This window comes from Malaya genurostris, chromosome 3 (genome assembly GCF_030247185.1).
Source record: "Malaya genurostris strain Urasoe2022 chromosome 3, Malgen_1.1, whole genome shotgun sequence".
Taxonomy (NCBI): Eukaryota; Metazoa; Arthropoda; class Insecta; order Diptera; family Culicidae; genus Malaya; species Malaya genurostris.
The window spans coordinates 201,363,275-201,380,972 of record NC_080572.1 but is presented as its reverse complement, the minus strand read 5'-3'; the positions used below and the strand labels follow the sequence as shown (position 1 = coordinate 201,380,972).

The 17,698-nt window shown below is 38.2% G+C and overlaps 1 protein-coding gene across 2 annotated transcripts in view; it reads left to right on the top strand.

Moving 5' to 3' along the window:
* Positions 1–1,192: 1,192 nt before the first annotated feature.
* LOC131436179 (protein encore) overlaps positions 1,193–17,698 on the top strand; it is a 159,287-nt gene continuing 142,781 nt past the window's right edge. Inside the window, exon 1 of one of the 2 annotated variants that reach the window (XM_058604729.1) lies at positions 1,193–1,522. Coding sequence is in view for 1 of the 2 variants with exons in the window: in XM_058604734.1 (XP_058460717.1) it covers positions 1,517–1,522 (6 nt within the window). In the remaining variant the exon portion in view is untranslated. The remainder of the gene's footprint in view (positions 1,523–17,698) is intronic. The other variant, XM_058604734.1, reaches the window with a different exon arrangement.

Sequence of the window (17,698 nt, the reverse complement as noted above, 5' to 3'; positions counted from 1 at the left end):
GGTCCGCCATGTAACTTTTTTTTAACATGCAATAAAACACAAACGGTTCATCCGATTTCAAAATTTATTCTTTCATATTAAAGTACAATTTGAATGAAATTATATTCCACAATTAACCGGAAGGTTAATTGTGGAATATAATTTCATTCAAATACGCCATACGGTCACACAACTGAAACTGTTATCATAAAATTGTGATCATATTTCCGATGGCATTTATCAAAAATTAGGTTAATACGTTAGATATATCAAGCTATGTTCACGATCAAAAACTTATCACTCTCCCAGGGGGTAAATTTTGAAAAGGCGCCCCATAGTAAAGTAGTAAAGTAACTCGTATTCACGACAAAAAAATTTGAGAAATAATATGGGGCTGTTATTCCTGTGAGATAGAGGTTTTGATAGTTTTGTGATGGTCAAAACTCCACTGCCGATAACGCATGCAGCGGCAGGTTCTACGAAACAGAACAGAGCCAAAACAACATTAAAATGAGGATGAAACCGGGATAAAATAAATGACAATAGTAATAATAATAATACATAAAATTGTACTGGACGACCGGAAAGGGAAAGTGCGCGAGCATGCCTTAGTTAAACAAGATTATGCAGATGAGAAAGATACTCTGCCGCTGGATCCCGCACTTACTTATTTAGGGCTAGAAAGACGAACGCAAGCGCACTTGCTAGAGTGCCTTATCGTTGCCACCGGGCTAATTGAATTGATCATTGTAGTGTACAAATATCGGCCCTTATTCCCGGTAGTAATTACATTTTTCTCTAAAGTGACTTCCGTTATAAGAACCTACATTCACTTCACTTGATTTTCACCGTGTAGTGATATCGGTAGTAAGGGCCAGTGTATTGGCCGTCATCCCGGAAAGTGTATTATTATTCATCCGTTATCCTAACATCGTGTGACTTATTTTCCATCTCTTGTGCAACGATCACTTTAAAATCTTCCTAGCGCAAAATCCACAAGAAAAATTGTCGCTGGAAGATTTTTTCAAGTTAATCCAATAAGAAATGAGTATGTGGGTTGTGTTGAGCGTTTGGCACTCACACAGTATAAAATGCAAAGGGAACGAAACAAAAACAATCGGTCAATTCTTATTTGAATTCGTTCATGTAGCACCGGTTGGATACTGCTACTTCATATAATAATCCTGTAGCTCGAAGCCGATAGAGTAATTATTATTTTACTAACAAAAAGTTTGCCAAACGCACGTCGTATCGCAATATTCTACGTATCGTTGTCAACTCAAACGTCAAACCGAATCCATTGCTAGCCATCTCGTTCGTTTTCAGTTTCTGCCTCTCGCTCCAGTTGCAAGATGGCGTAAACTGACAGTGTTAGAGGTTTTACTGTGTGATCAAATAAAATTCCCAATAACAAGAAGATTGTGTTATTCAGTGTTTCTGTACCGTACAGAGCCACCCGCTAGCTAGCTGGCTAGAGAGTGAGTGGGTCCAAGTGCTTCAGGCAGTGCAGTGTGTACTTATCAACATCAGTGCGCCAATGAAGGTAAGTGGATCTACGATTTGGTGATATTATCCTGCCTTACTTCCAATTAGGATGTCCCCCAAAAGTCCAACCAGAAAAATAATGGATCGCAAAAAAATATCCCTTCTGGGAAAAACTTCACTGTATTGGAGATGCAAATTCCGATGTATGCGTCCTGGTGCCTATATGTGCGTTTGAAGGAGAGCATAATACGGGCACTGCTTGTTTCTATTGGAGTTTAAATCGAACATTATTTTTTCATCAAACCAACATATTCGCAAAAAGCTTATATTTTAGTTTCTTGACGATATACAGTCAATCAATTGACTGGTACCCAAAAATAAACAGCTCGGAATGACGACCAAACACGTTGATGGTAGCAACCAAAAATTACTACTAGGAGCAACTAACGAAAAAAAAAAAGCATTTCTTTTGTTTACACTTTGCTCATATGGTGGAGCACAACCGGCTGTTTGTGAAGCTGTTGTCTACCGCTAAGTCTACATCTCATTCTGGCTTGATTAATCGAAGCTTGTTCGCTGTTTTCACCAAAAATATTTTCCATATAGCTATAAGCCATCTGTGCTTTTCTTCGTTGTTTGTTTGGTTCATTTCATGTGTTTTCTTAGCGAACAGTAGCAGCAGAATATACAGACAAAGAATTATTGTACATAATTTCGTATACTGGTTGGCAAATGCTACATGCGGCTTTTGCGCACGCGCCTCCGGTACGTGGTCCCTATGAAATTTGTCGACCCGTATCGGTCCGATCATCGGCCCGATTATCGGACCGATTGAGCACGATATGGGGCCGATCGTAGCGCTTCCATCGGCCCGTCATCGGACAATTCTGCACCATTTGCATCAACCGCGTCGTCCTAAGAAAGCTTTATTTTTACATTATGTATCGCTAGAGAAACAGAGCGAAGGAATATCAAACAAGGCATTTTCAAGACGACGTCTTCCCGATAGGGTGTGAAATAGTGTTGAACATTATTTTGTTTCGATCATAGAGGCTTTAACCTTAAGGTCATTCGCCTCTTAGGGCCAGAAAAACTCTGGCCCTATGTTCGGAGTTGAAAATTCAACCCCGATATATCCCATCCTCTGTGTATAAGACATCCGCTCTCTGCTTTGGTATTTCTTCACTCTTTTGTTCTATCGATACACTATGTAAGCTTGAAACGCAGTCAAAAGCTTTCTTGCACGATGCGTCCGATGCTCGGATTTACTGGGGTGGTTTGACATGCTTAGCGTGTATTTTCGATTCACAGTGTAGCGCTATGTATGCAAACGCAGAGATTGTGGCGCGAAACGCAAGTAGCACGTGTATATTAATATTTTTTCCTCTAGTAGTTGTGACACCACGAAGATAAACGATTAATCATTTTCACTACAGTTTATCGTTTATGTTAGTTTTCTTTATAAATTATTATTTCATAAACTATAATTTTGGTAGTTGAAAATTAATTCTGGTTATTACTGCCCGGTGGCAAAAATAAGGCGCTCTAGTCAGTGCTGCCGTAGCCAACATCTCGGGCGTTTGGGGCATTCAAAGCTAGCAAGTCAGTGAGAGCAAAGTAAACAAAATGAAGAAAAATACAACACATCGTCGATTGTGAAAGTCAGTACTGAAATTTGGCACCGCACGTTTCATAACGATATCACAATTATAATCAAACATATAAAAATCAACTTTGTTTCAACAAATCACAGATGTTTAGCATAAAAAACTTCTATTTATGTTTACATACGATTTGGAAGCGCTGTACTGAAGTTAACCTATTCATGATGATTTACCAAACAATACTCAGTAGAGAAGTCACTATACCCTGCCAAAATAACTTTCAGACAATAGAGTAATCTCTATTGAAAAAAAAAAAAAACCTCATAAAAAACACCCTTTATAACAACATCCAAAGTCATCGATTATCCAAAATAGTACGTAAAGCATACCGGCGAGTATTTCTGTGCATACTAACAAGCCAGTAGAAAATTTCCAGGATTTAAATTGAAGAGTTTTGAATTTTGAAACATCGCGCTTAGTAACTTAATGCTGTTATTTAGCTTTAAAATTTTTCATTGCCTTCCAACACTGGTTTGATCATTTGTTTTTGTCTCGTTTTGCTGCCTATGGGGTACTTCAGCATAATACATCTATTTTATGATCTCAGCCGATGTGTGGTAGTAGCAGTGACGATTGTGATCTCGAACACAATATATTGAAGATAAATCAAACCTCCGATTGACTTTCAATGATTTGTTTTAGTCCTGTTAAGACGCAGAGCCGTCTTGAGCTAGTTTTAAATTTGATCAGTATCAAACGGGAAAAACAGGTGTGTGTTGATTTTCTGTTAGATGTGTTTACATAGAAATAGGACTATAATTAAATGCTGTGGTGGCCAAATAAAGCAAAGCATGCTTGGTTCTTCTAATCAATTGGGCTATCTCTTCATATGCAGGGTAATTTAATTGGCAAAACAATTTACCTGTTTGGAAGCTAGCTACGGGTTCAAGTCCCTTCTCTACGGTAACATTTTCCCGGTTTTCATTACATAGTTGCATTCACATGTCATTTTTCCAATCTGTTTTCTCCGTTAGATACTGATCATAGTCCAGTTCAGTGTAAAGCAAACGAAGAAATGATCGATTTTCGACCATGGCTAACTATTTCACTCGTCAAGTCGATTGTCGGGACTGCTATGTACCTGACTACTTCGAATCGGTCGGCGCGGGTACGAAAAAGATAAACGTATTGAGTTTTTCTCATTATTTCCAAAAAAATAAATCTAATATTTGAGTTATTCATGGTACTGGATGGAATGAGAAGTCCCGGACCTAACAAAGAAAAAGTCGATTTTTTACAGTGAAAACGTTTGTATTCTTCAGTATAATCTCCATCTAGGGCGATACACTCATCGGTCCTCCAACATTTTGATGCCCTTTGAGAAAAAAAAAAGATTTGTCAAGACCTTCAAATAGGCTTCCGATGTAAATTTCTTTCCCTGGAGAAACCATTTAAGATTTAGAAATAGACAATAGTCGCTGGGGGCCAGGTCTGGAGAATACGGGATGGTGGGACACTTCGTACCGCAAATCATTCAATTTCACCGTTACTTTTATGCATGAATGCGCTAGTGAGTCTTGATGAAAACTAGAACTCGTCTGACACGATAAGCTGTTATTCAAACACTAGTGGAAAGATTATCATTAAATTTGATATTGGGTCATCTAGAGGCTTGTTTTCAACAAAAATATACACGGTTCGAAACTATTCACGTCTTTGTTGTGAGAGGCCCGGGACTTTTCATTCCATGTGGTATATTGCTAATAACATTGAGAAAGAATAATGTTGTTGCGTTTAGTACAACTCGAGATATTCACGATTAAGTTCTACCCTTTCTCTCACAGGGCAAATTTCGAAAAGACGCAAATGAAAGGTCTTTTCGTAAGTTATATTTCACGTAGGCAATTAACGCTGTTGTTTTCGTTCTTTGATCCGTCGTTTACTTTTTGAGTTATAAAAAGTTTTATGTCAAAATTTTAATTTTTTTGACAATATCTGTCAAAGCAACAAAGCAGACTCCAAAATTTCGATATCTCATTGCAGTGTTGGTGATTGCCGATAATTTGACATAAGCTGCTCGATATTGCTCTACATTGTATACAACATTTTCAATCCGGTAGAAGATGCTACAAGAACTCGTGCCTCTCAATACAAGAATTGTGAGAGAATTTTTCTACATTTCTTTGCTCCACTTCATACTCTGAGTATTTCACAGCCCTTAAAAAAAATTACAGTCTGGTAATGATCGCTGATGTGTGGAATTTACCAAAAGAGAATCGCAAGTTGACAATTATCGCAGAAAATCGAATCGATGATTCGACTTGATGATTCTCATACTAGGTTGCAATATTTCAAAACCTTGTGTGGAGCATTCACGTAGCCATACATTATCATAGACACAACTTATACAAAGGTTATATGCACATAGTTAGAATAAGCGGCAATATTGAAATGATTCTATCGCAATTATTAACTGCCCGTATAGAATCGGATCGCGAAACGAGAATAAGCGACCGTTTGTTGCTTCAGAGCGTGCTAACCTTTGATTCTCAGACAGGTCATCGAGAGAAATTCGCTCTCGCACTGGTGTTCATTCTATGTTAAATGAACCATACCGGTTCTATCTCGCTGCGATGATATCCGTCTCTATTTGATGGCACTGATTGAATCGTGCGAAGAGTTGCTAGAGAGCGTTTTTGATACGATATAAGCCATTCTTGTCTCATTGTAATACCTTTCAAACAAGCCATAGTTTGTCGAAACCCGTCTATTTTTAACGAAGATATTCACATTTTTGTGAACGTGACTTTTCCTCTCTACACTCTTGGAAAAGATGAAATTCACGCTTGACGTAAATTCAAGCATGCCGAAATTTCTTCAGTGATGACACAATATTACATCTATTAACATGTAAAAATAATGTTTGTATCTGGGTCGATGTTAACTTGAGCTAAATTAAATGTGAAACTAATGATATGATTTATCTTTACATGTTTTGAGTTGTTAACTAAAGTGAATTACGACGTAAATTTACACGATTTTTTCTAAGTGTGTATCTCTGTGAAAGAAGTTTGGAGAGTTTTATAATAAAGCGTAGTTTGGAAGCAAAGTTTGTAATATGCACTTGAAAAACTATGTATAGCACTTAGAAGACTGAATTTCATTTGGATCCGACTTCTGGTTCCGGAACTACGGCATGATATGTGAATCGACTTCTGAGATTACATAAAATTTTTCCCTTTTTAATCAGATCCGACTCCGGCTCAGAAGATACATGGTAGTTCGTGTAGAAATGTCAATTTCACATAAATTAATCGGATTTATCGAGTTTGCAGATTTTGATAGTCGATTACCAAATAAACTTATTAAAGTTTTACCAGTATTCGGTTTTCGATCGCGGAAGGCACTCAAAAATTTTATTTAGAACGCACAATTTCTCAAAGACGACTAACCTGATTTTCAAAAATTTCGAATCAAATGAAATGGTTGACAATCCCTTTGGTGAATTTAACTGACTTCGGCTACACCGATTTTCGAATTCCGGTACCGGTATCGGTATCGGGAGTAAAGAAGCTCAATCGTTTCTCAAATATGACCAAATCTAATTTTTTTTTTTTTTTTCATAAATACGTTTATTTCATAGGCAATATACATAAGTTTTTCTTCGCCGTGGCATCTACAATACATAGTACTTTAAACCTAATACATTTCGAATATCCTATTAGTATGTTGGTATTCATTAGTTAATCTAAACACTGTTTTTATCAAGCGAGTTGCTATTATAAATTACATTAAATGAAATACATTTATTTTGTACATGATCTTATAACTATTTCAGGTTTGTTTGTATCAGTTCATCACTTTTATTTAATATAAGATAGCTGGCTATTGGTTGAGCTCATGGAAGAGAAAACAATCTAACATAAAATAAAATTTAAATTGGAACTCCAATGGACTTAATGAAATAATAAAGAAGTTTCATGTAAGGAACGTCACGACAAGCAAGAATGTCGCGAACTGGGACATTGGATAGTCTACCTTGGGTACGCAAGGAATTTATTAGTTGAGATCTGACATCACGATACTCCACGCATGTCCAAACAACATGGTCAATATCGCGGTAACCTTCGCCACAAGCACAATGATTAGTCTCGGAAAGTCCAATTCGAAGGAGATGTGCATCTAACGTGTAGTGATTGGACATGAGTCTGGACATCACACGAATGAAATCTCTACTCACATCCAGTCCCCTGAACCATGCCTTTGTCGATATTTTAGGAATAATTGAGTGCATCCACCGACCCAGATCATCTTTATCCCAAGAAGCTTGCCAGCTGGCAAGTGTTCTTTGGCGAGACGCGCTATAGAATTCATTGAAAGCAATTGGTCTCTCATAAATTTCACCCTCAATAGCACCACGTTTGGCTAAAATATCGGCTCTTTCATTGCCTGGAATGGAGCAATGAGCCGGAACCCAAACTATTGTGATTTGATAATTATTATTCAATATGACGTTCAGGCACTGTTTTATTTTGCCCAAGAAAAAAGGTTCATTTTTGCCAGCAGCCTTTGAGCGAATGGCTTCAATTGCACTCAGACTATCTGTGAAAAGAAAATAATGGTTTGGAGATAATGTGACGATTATACTCAAACTATAATGAACTGCTGCTAACTCTGCTATATAAACAGATGCAGGTTCTTGAAGCCTAAAGGAGACCGAAACATTATTGTTGAACATACCAAACCCTGTCGCTTCTTCAATTCGCGATCCGTCCGTGTAAAACATTTTCTCAGAGTCGATATGCCTGAACTTACTTGTAAATATTTTTGGGATTTCCAACGAGCGTAGGTGTTCCGGAATTCCACGCACTTCGCGCTGCATGGATGTGTCGAAAAATAAAGTTGAGTCAGGGACATTTAGGAGGCTGACACGGATAGGAATATATCTTGAAGGGTTGATTTCCTGTGACATATGGTTAAAATATACAGTCATGAATCTTGTTTGAGATTGAAGCTCAACTAGCCTTTCGAAGTTATTAATAACTAGGGGATTCAGTACCTCGCATCTTATTAGCAGTCGCGACGAAAGCTCCCAAAAACGATCCTTCAATGGAAGAACTCCCGCCAGAACTTCTAGACTCATTGTATGTGTCGAATGCATGCAGCCTAAAGCAATTCGCAAACAACGATATTGAATTCGCTCTAATTTGATAATATGAGAGTTTGCAGCGGAACGAAAGCAAACGCATCCATATTCCATCACTGAAAGTATCGTTGTCTGATACAATTTTATTAGATCTTCCGGATGAGCACCCCACCAAGATCCGGTTATTGTTCGAAGAAAATTTACTCTTTGTTGGCATTTTGTTATCAGAAACCTAATGTGTCCTCCCCACGTGCATTTGGAATCAAACCACACCCCGAGGTATTTGAAAGTCAAAACCTGTTGGATCATTCTTCCCATCATATGGAGCTGAAGCTGCGCGGGATCATGCTTTCTTGAAAAGACGACTAACTCTGTTTTCTCCGCAGAGAATTCGATACCAAGATGAACAGCCCAATCGGACAAGTTATCTAAGGTATCTTGCAATGGTTTATGCAGATCAATAGCTTTGGGTCCAGTAACTGAAACTACGCCATCATCTGCCAATTGTCTTAGTGTACATGGGGATACTAGACAGCTGTCAATGTCATTTACGTAAAAATTATAGAGGAGCGGACTGAGGCAAGAGCCTTGCGGTAGACCCATGTAGCTAATTCTGAATGTTACCAAATCGCCATGTGAAAAATGCATGCGTTTCTCTGACAAAAGGTTGTGCAAATAATTATTTATAACCGCTGGGAGTCCATGTTGGTGAAGCTTGTCTGAAAGAACATCAATGGAAACTGAATCAAATGCTCCTTTAATGTCTAAAAATACAGATGCCATTTGTTGCTTTTGAGCGAAGGCAATTTGGATGTCAGACGAAAGTAATGCAAGGCAATCATTCGTCCCTTTATTTCTACGGAAGCCAAACTGAGTATCTGACAACAAACCGTTCGTCTCGACCCAAGTGTCGAGACGTCGTAGAATAATTTTTTCGAACAATTTTCTGATGCAGGACAACATCGCGATGGGTCTATATGAGTTGTGATTGGAAGCTGGTTTCCCCGGCTTTTGAATGGCGATAACTTTCACTTGCCTCCAGTCAGGTGGAACAATATTTTGCTCAAGAAGCTTGTTGAACAATTCCAACAAACGTCTTTTTGCGAGGTCGGGCAGATTCTTCACCAAGTTGAATTTAATTCTGTCCAACCCAGGAGCGTTATTGTTACAAGACATGAGTGCTATGGAAAATTCCATCATAGAAAAGGGGCTATCAATGGAACCATTATTTGAAAAAGATTCCCTAATAATGCTATGCGTAGGAACAGAATCTGGACAAACTTTCCTCGCAAAATCAAATATCCATCGGTTCGAGTATTCCTCACTCTCATTTCCTACGTTACGATTCCTCATTCGTCTGGCCGTATTCCAAAGAGTGCTCATTGAGGTTTCTCTTGACAAACCTTCGACAAAATGTCTCCAATAGCTACATTTCTTGGCCCGAAGTATGCTCTTGTACTTGGTTTCTAAAGTCAAGAATTTTTCAAAATTCTGAGGAGTTCCTCCTCCTCGTTTTAAAAACATCTTGAAGGCATTTTGTTTCGCGTGCTTAGCATCTGAGCACTCTTTGTCCCACCAAGGGTTTGGAGGCCTTCTGTTAGACGATGGACCAAGAAATCGTTTGGTTTGGGCTTGTTCTGCGGCCTCCAGAATCGAACAAACGAGGAAGTCATATTCTTCAAGTGGGGGGAGCTCTTCCATTGAAGTTAAGGCACTTGAAATATTACTTTGGTATTTAATCCAGTCAATATTTTTTGTCAAATCATATGGAATATTAACTGAATTAGCAATGCCTTTGTTACTGCTAATTGAGATGATGATTGGTAAATGATCGCTACCGTGTAAATCAGGAAATACTTTCCAGGTGCAATCTAGTCGAATTGAAGTCGAGCAAAGAGATAAATCTAATGCACTTGGACGTGCAGGAGGTCTTGGGATCCGTGTCATGCTACCCATATTTAGTACCGTCATGCTAAAATTGTCGCAAATATTATATATTAAGGATGATCTGCTATCATTGTAAACGGAACCCCACATCATTCCGTGCGAATTGAAATCTCCTAAAATCAAACGTGGAGCAGGAAGGGCTTCGACAATTTCATTAAGCTGTCGTTGTCCAACTTGAGCTCTTGGAGGAATATATACTGAAGCAATGCAAATGTCCTTTCCTTTAATGTTTATTTGACAAGCAACAACTTCTATACTAGAAGTCGAAGGAATATTTAATCTATAAAAGGAATAACATTTCTTAATTCCTAAAAGCACTCCACCATACGGAGAGTCTCTATCGAGACGTATAATGTTAAAGTCATTAAAACTTAAGGCTATGTTTGATGTAAGCCATGTTTCGCACAAAGTAAATACATCACATTTTTGACTATGCAACAAAACTTTAAATGAATCAAGTTTTGGCATGATGCTTCGACAATTCCACTGCAGGACAGTGATTGAATCATTTGCGGCGGATGATAAATTATCCATCAAATGATACAAAACCTGAAAGAACTGGCCATTGAGCTGATAACTGTTTCAAAAAAGTTCTAGCTAATGGAAGGAATGCCGTTATGATAGTCTTTAGAGGTTCAGAAATATTGAATGCTGCGAAAATCCATTCTACAATTTCCGAAAACTTAAGTAATCCTGTTGGTGAATGTGAAACGGAGCCCACTGGATTATTGTCTTTCCTTGAGCTAGTTTCTGGATTGGTTTGTGAATTTGACAAACCAGGAGGCACAGTTTTTGGTTTTAAATTTGGCTTTTTAGCTTTAACACGGGGATCTTTTTTTGAAGATGTAATTTTAGGTGTCTTTTTAGGTATTTTGTGGTTTGTTAATCTCCTTTTAACAGACCCTTGAGGAGTGACAAACGAGGTATCTTCACTATTTCCGTCGGAGTCAGATTCCTCTGGCTCCATAAGATTTGAAAAACCGTTTTCGGTTTCCAAGGGGGAGACATGTATGACCGTTTTAAGCATTTCTGCATATGTGCGCTTAGACCGTGCTTTTAAAGAAAGCTTCATTTTGTCTTTACGCAACTTAAATGCAGCGCATACTGAAAGATCATCATGAGGTCTCTCCCCACAATAAACACATTTTTCAACATTTTTATCGCAAAGATTATCCTTATGAGGCCCTTGACATTTGATACATTTGGACTTATTACTACAGTAAGTAGCTGTATGCCCGAATTTTTTACAGTTCGTGCAATTCATAACATGCGGTACGAAAAGCCGAACAGGAAGACGAATTTTATCGATATAGACATGGCTAGGCAACGCAGATCCGGCAAATGTTACACGAAACGAATCTGAGGGACGATACGACTTTTTTCCATCGACAATAGATGCTGAGTACAATTGCTTGCACTCGAGTATCTTAACTCCCTCAAGCATGGAGTTTTTAAAACGACCAACTCCATTTTTAAGTAAATCATCGGCCGTCAGACTTGCTTCAGTCACGACACCGTCAATTTCCACCTCCTTCGATGGAATGTAAACTCGATATTCAACAGAAAATAATTTACAGGTTACAATTTCGTTCGCCTGTTTCAAGTCATTGACAACAACTCGAATTTTATCTCTATTAACTTTACATATTTCTTTAACTTCAGAGAAATGTGATGTCAAATCCTTGGTAATTTGCATCAAATTTAAAATCTTTTCTTTTTTTCGAAGATAGACTATCCATGGCCCAGTGGTACCCTGTGGATAATGTTTAGCCCTCGGAGTATTTAAACTCTTACTAGTATCCGGAATCGGATTCGGATGATCTTCCATAAGATCATCCATTACATTAAATTTTTTTGTAAAATAATAATACCAAAATAAAAACTTATGTTTAGTAAAATTTCAGATATAAGAAATAAAAAATAAATTAAATTAAATCTACCTTGTAGCTGATGTCTCTGTTCCTTTATCGTGAAGAACGACGTGAAGCTCTTCCAACGATTTCCAATTGGCAGTCTTCTGCTGTTTCCAATTGGCAGTCTTCTGTCGTTTACTGCTATCTCAGTTGCTCTGCCGTCGTTGTGAACACCACTGCACTTGCTGTGCTGCCTGTACCTGACCCCAGGTACAGTGCTTTTGCTCTTGGTGGCGATCAAATGCGATGCTTGCAGTGTAGCACCTCGCGATATATGCCGTCTCTTTTGATCCTACGCAGCGTACAAATTCTGGTACCTGGTAGATCAGCACTGGGTTGCTTTAGCACCTTTGTGCCTTTGCACCCCTTCGTCTTCGCACCTTTATGCGATGGCACCTCTGTGACTCGTCACTTCTATGCTCTCGCACCTCTGTGTTTCTACACCTCTGTGCGTATGAACGGGATGGCCTTCGTTGCTAGCTTTCCAGTCGGGAAACGCCCCGAATATTACGTTTGCTATGGGCAGTTTAACTACCTGAAGCTTAGAATTGTCTCGGTATCAGCCGTTAACTCACGAGCCAGTACAATCGAAACACAACCTCTTCGCTTGAATGGTTTTTACTGAATGAAATCTAATTTCATTAACAAAAGTTTAAATTAATAGACTGATGAGTTTTTAAAATTTAAACGGTCGTGGAAGATGACAATACCCAAAAACATTTTCAAAGTTGGGCTCAAAACTGTTCAAATTTCTTCGTTATAATAATTCATCGCCGTTCAACCCGTTTTAAGTTATGTTTGTCACTGAATACCGGTTCTAGATGTACATAAATTATGACCAAAACTCTATAGTGGAACTCACTTCGACATCTCATGAAATGCTTAAGAAGGGGTAGGGTCTAAATGATGAAAAAAAATATTTTTGGGTTTTTTTCCAGAACTATCGTTCAACTATATAAACTCAAATGTTTTGCATAATACAAAGCATCGTTCGAACAACATTTTGTAATTTTTTCGAGGAAAAATTATTGAGAAATCAATCGGTGAAGAGGTATTTTTAAGGGCGCTTCTTAAAAATCGTGATTTGCGGTGTCCACTGTATCTCAGCGCAGACCAATCAGAAGGCAACAAATCAAAGCAGCTTAGATAGAGTGGATGTTTTTCTAGGCCTCAACATGTTTGATTTTCTTTTTATTTTTGATGATTGTTTAAACACAAAACTACGATTTTTCACGAAAAAATCCGCCATTTTGTAGCTGTAAAACCTTCCCAAAGTAACAAACAACGAAATGGAAAACGTTGGGGTCTGGTATTTTACATTTAGAAAGTGTATGCAAAATTTGAAAAAAATGGGACGAAAAATGAAAAATGAAATTATTTGTCTTTAAACAATTTACTACTTTAGTGAGCCCGTAGGGTCTAACATTTTCAAAAAATCATATTTTTTATGTATTTTACTATAATGAAACGTTTCAAAATATTTTTGTCAAGTTTTTAAGTTTTTATTTATTTAACTAATATACATAATCAACAGACAAAATATGGTCCTAATGATTATTTCTAAGTATATTTAAAAAACTAGTTTTAATTCGACTGCGCGGGACATGGAAATCGAATCCCGTCGAAACAGCATTGAAAGAACGTTGCAATCCAATGATTCTATAATTAGTGCGGCGTAAAGGCATTCTGAGGAGATTGTTGTTGCGAAGAGCTCATGCGCGAACATTTATGTTTATTTGACAAAGAAGTGCTGAACAATCGACATTGTTCAACAAAACGTCGGCGATTACCAATGCACGGCACAGATCACGTCGCACTTTCAGTGTATCGAGTCCGATAAGCAGTCCGCGGCTTTCATAACTCGGCAACTGATGAGGGTTATTCCATGGTAACTGGCAAAGAGCGGAACGAACAAATCTGCGCTGTATTGATTCGATTCTGAGATTTCCATTATGGTAAAGCGGGTTCAATATTCGAGCGTTGAACGTACAAGCGAGCAGTAGAGAGACTTCAAACAGTAGATATCTGTGAAGTGCTTAGCAGATCTCATTACAAATCCCAGGCAACGTGAAGCTTTTGCAACAATGTACGAAATATGTTGCTTGTAGTTCAGTTGTTCGTCAAGAAAAACTCCAAGATCCTTGGCACATGTGACTCTATCTATCGTAGATCCTCGGAGACAATAGTCGAAACGTATAGGTGTTCTTTTCCGTGTGAACGTGATAATCGAGTATTTACTGATATTTAATGTCATTCGATTAATCTCGCACTACTCCGAAAAAATTTCCAGTTGACTCTGGAGGGAAATGGCATCCTCTGTTGTCTTAATAATTTTGAATAAGTTAAGGTCGTCGGCAAAAGATAATAGTGGGACACTCAGTAAAAAATTCACGTCATTGAAGTACAGGAGGAAAATCAGTGGTCCGAGATGACTGCCTTGTGGAATGCCAGAAAAAAACAAAAAAATCACCATCTTAACCGCCAACCGATCTTAACCGTCAACCGTCGATTGCAAAGGTACGATTCAGTCCACTGAAGAATACAGGAACCGAAACCCAGTCGGGCCAGTTTGGCGATAGTAATAGCGTGATTTATTTTGTCAAAAGCAGCGGAGAGGTCCGTATATAAAACATCTGTTTGAAGACCGTTTGACATAGCATCTGTAATAAACGTCGTAAAGCTTAATAGATTAGTAGCAGTTGAGCGTTTCGGCATGAATCCGTGCTGAGTTTTTACGATATACTGCTTACAGTGATTGAAAATGGGTTCCAGAACAACCAGTTCGAACACTTAGGAATTGCACTGAGTAAAGTAAGGCCGCGATAGTTGTCGTTATTCTTCCTGTCTCCTTTTTTGTGCACTGGGAACATATAAGAAGATTTCCAAACAACAGGAAATACTCCAGTCGTGAGTGACTGTTGAAACTGTTGACATAAGGGTGTTGCAATACCACTGGAACATTTCTTCAATACGACAGCGGGGATGCCATCGGGTCCAGGAGAATATGAAGACTTCATTTTAACGATAGCCTTTTGGACAGAGCTAATATCAACATTGATGAAATTCAACGACTGAATCAAAACAAGAACGTTCCGTGCTGCCTGGGAGATTTGATCCGTTGTTAAAATATCTCTAGAAAAAAAACCCCAGAGAATTTTTGCATAAACATGTTGCAGATTTCTTGCAAGCTAGAAGTCGGTTGATCTTTGTAGTACATAGACGAAGGAAGATCTGGCTCTTTCCTTTGCTCATTAACGTGCTTCCAGAACGACTTAGGGTTAGATTTTAATTTCCTCTGCGCACTTCGCAAATAGTTGGCATAACATCGTTTTACTGTTTTTTTTTTATAAACTTTATTTATTTCCAAATAGTTTTGCCTGAGCAGAAAACCACCTTCCTTGGAATATTTCCTTAAAGCTGTTCGTAATTTAAATTTTCGTAAAGTTAATTTTCGTAACTCAGCGGATTGCCACGGAAAGCTGGCTGATTTGCTTTGGCACATATTGGTCAATTGCATAAATCAGAACGTTGGAAAAGGTTTGCGCTGCCAAATTCATGTCATCGTTGTCAAGAATTTCAGTCCAGTCCACGTTTGAAAGAAATGCAACAATACTGTTGTAGTCGGCTTAAGTTAATCGTAGTGGAAATCTTGGGCCTATGCGCCGAGCTCTTACTTCTTCGCAGTATGAGATGAGCAAAGATACAGGCCCTTAGCTTGCTTGTTTTGCTCCGACAGGCTTAAAAATTTCACAGAATATTCTTGAAATGTTTTACTATAATAAAATACGAAGAAAAAAAATTAATGATTTTTAAAAAGTGCCTTTAATCCCTTTTAATCGATTGTCACACACTTAGATTCAATAGAAAGATTATATGAATTCATACAGTTTCTCTTCTCGATCCGACTGTCAGTTCCGAAATTATAGGGTTCATACCGTCATTGAAAACGATAGTCAATAAAATAATTTCATGAATACAAAAACCACTGAAGAATATTTATGCGAAGGAACACATGCGGATTGATAAAGAAAAAGTTAGGGTGGCGAAATGGTAGCGCGTATGCACGGAATACATAAGAAAGCAGGTTCGAGTCCTGTCTCTGAGCGTATCTTTTTCCAAAAAAATCATCTGCGAGTTTCTCATTAATTTGGCTTCTCCAATATATGTTTCCACTCAGTCATTGTAAAGACTGATAAAAAAGGTATCATCGCACTACTAGGTGGATTAGGCACGTTTTTGTTTACGTTCCGGACTTCACCAGTAAATGCACTTTACTTCGGTACAATTTGGTTTAGCGATTCATGTTAAACTGTTGAGTGGTGTGACAGTTCAACATGAACTGCTAGGCACGTCGAAGACGAAGACGAAACGTAAAAACATTAATAATTATGTCTTCGAAATGTGGTTTACTGATCTCTAATTCACGTAGCCAAGTAATATACCAATTGAAGCATCTGAATCGGTTTGCATTTTTATGTTATGTTTTAAATTAAAGACAATTGATATTATTTCTGGAATATTTCCTATTTAAAATCTAAATTCATCTTATTTTTTTAGTTTACGAATCATTCAATTGAAGTGAATTCATAACCAGATTCGGTTTCAATACCGCAACCAATTTTTGGCCACCTGTTTGCATCAGATCCCTCCACAGTGCACTCTGCTAGCGAAAGTATTTTTAACATCCGTAGAGCGTTCAAGCTGAACAAATATCACTCGTTTCAAGAGCATCCGACCGATCGTGGTAGCACTGATCTTGACGTCATCAATCAGCTTGTCGCGTTGACCGGATTGCCGCTGCCGTTGCCATTTTCGAAATGATGCTACACGGTTCACGTAAGGCAGGAAATCGCAGACATGATGATTAATGGTTTCAGTCTGTGTTTCTAAAAAATCGCTTCAACTATTTTCGAGAGTTCTAAAATTTGATTTTTGTTGAGTTTTCCGGAACTTTCATGCGTGTGTCGATCGTACCATTCTCGTTCTCGGTGACTTGACGATTTTAGCACGAGTTTGTTCCACTTTGCTCTCTTGCCAAGTATTGCTGTAGATGCGCATAAAAATATCCGGCATATTTATTGCGCGTGAAGCATCATATTCTGATTGACTATGGATCATCTGCATTTTAATCCATAAATAAAGTGATCAAGAACTTCGAAGTAATGTTCAAGACAATCAGGATTTGCAGTTGGTAGTCTGGATTCACAAATTAGAGATGATCGGGTACAAAATACCCGAAACCCGACCCGAACCAGAATCCGTGCAGAAAAAGATATGTTTGTCGAGTTCGTGTCGGATACAAGTGCCGGGTATCGGAACGTTTTTCAGTTTCGAGTCGGGTACGGGTAAAAGTTTTTTTATTTTCGATCGGGTACGGGTCGGGTTCGGGTTTGAAAAAATGTTTGCCTACCCGACCATCTCTATATCAAATAACGTATAACGTCAATTAGTGGCTTTTGAGATTGTGTAAATCCTCTAGACGAAATGATTTATTCGTTGAATTGACTTTCAACCAAATTACCTATTCGGCCGTTCTCACTATAACAGCGTTCAGTAGAATTAAGTAGACCAAAAATTATCGTGTTTAAGACCGAGGGTTTTCGCGTTCATTATGTCGGATAATA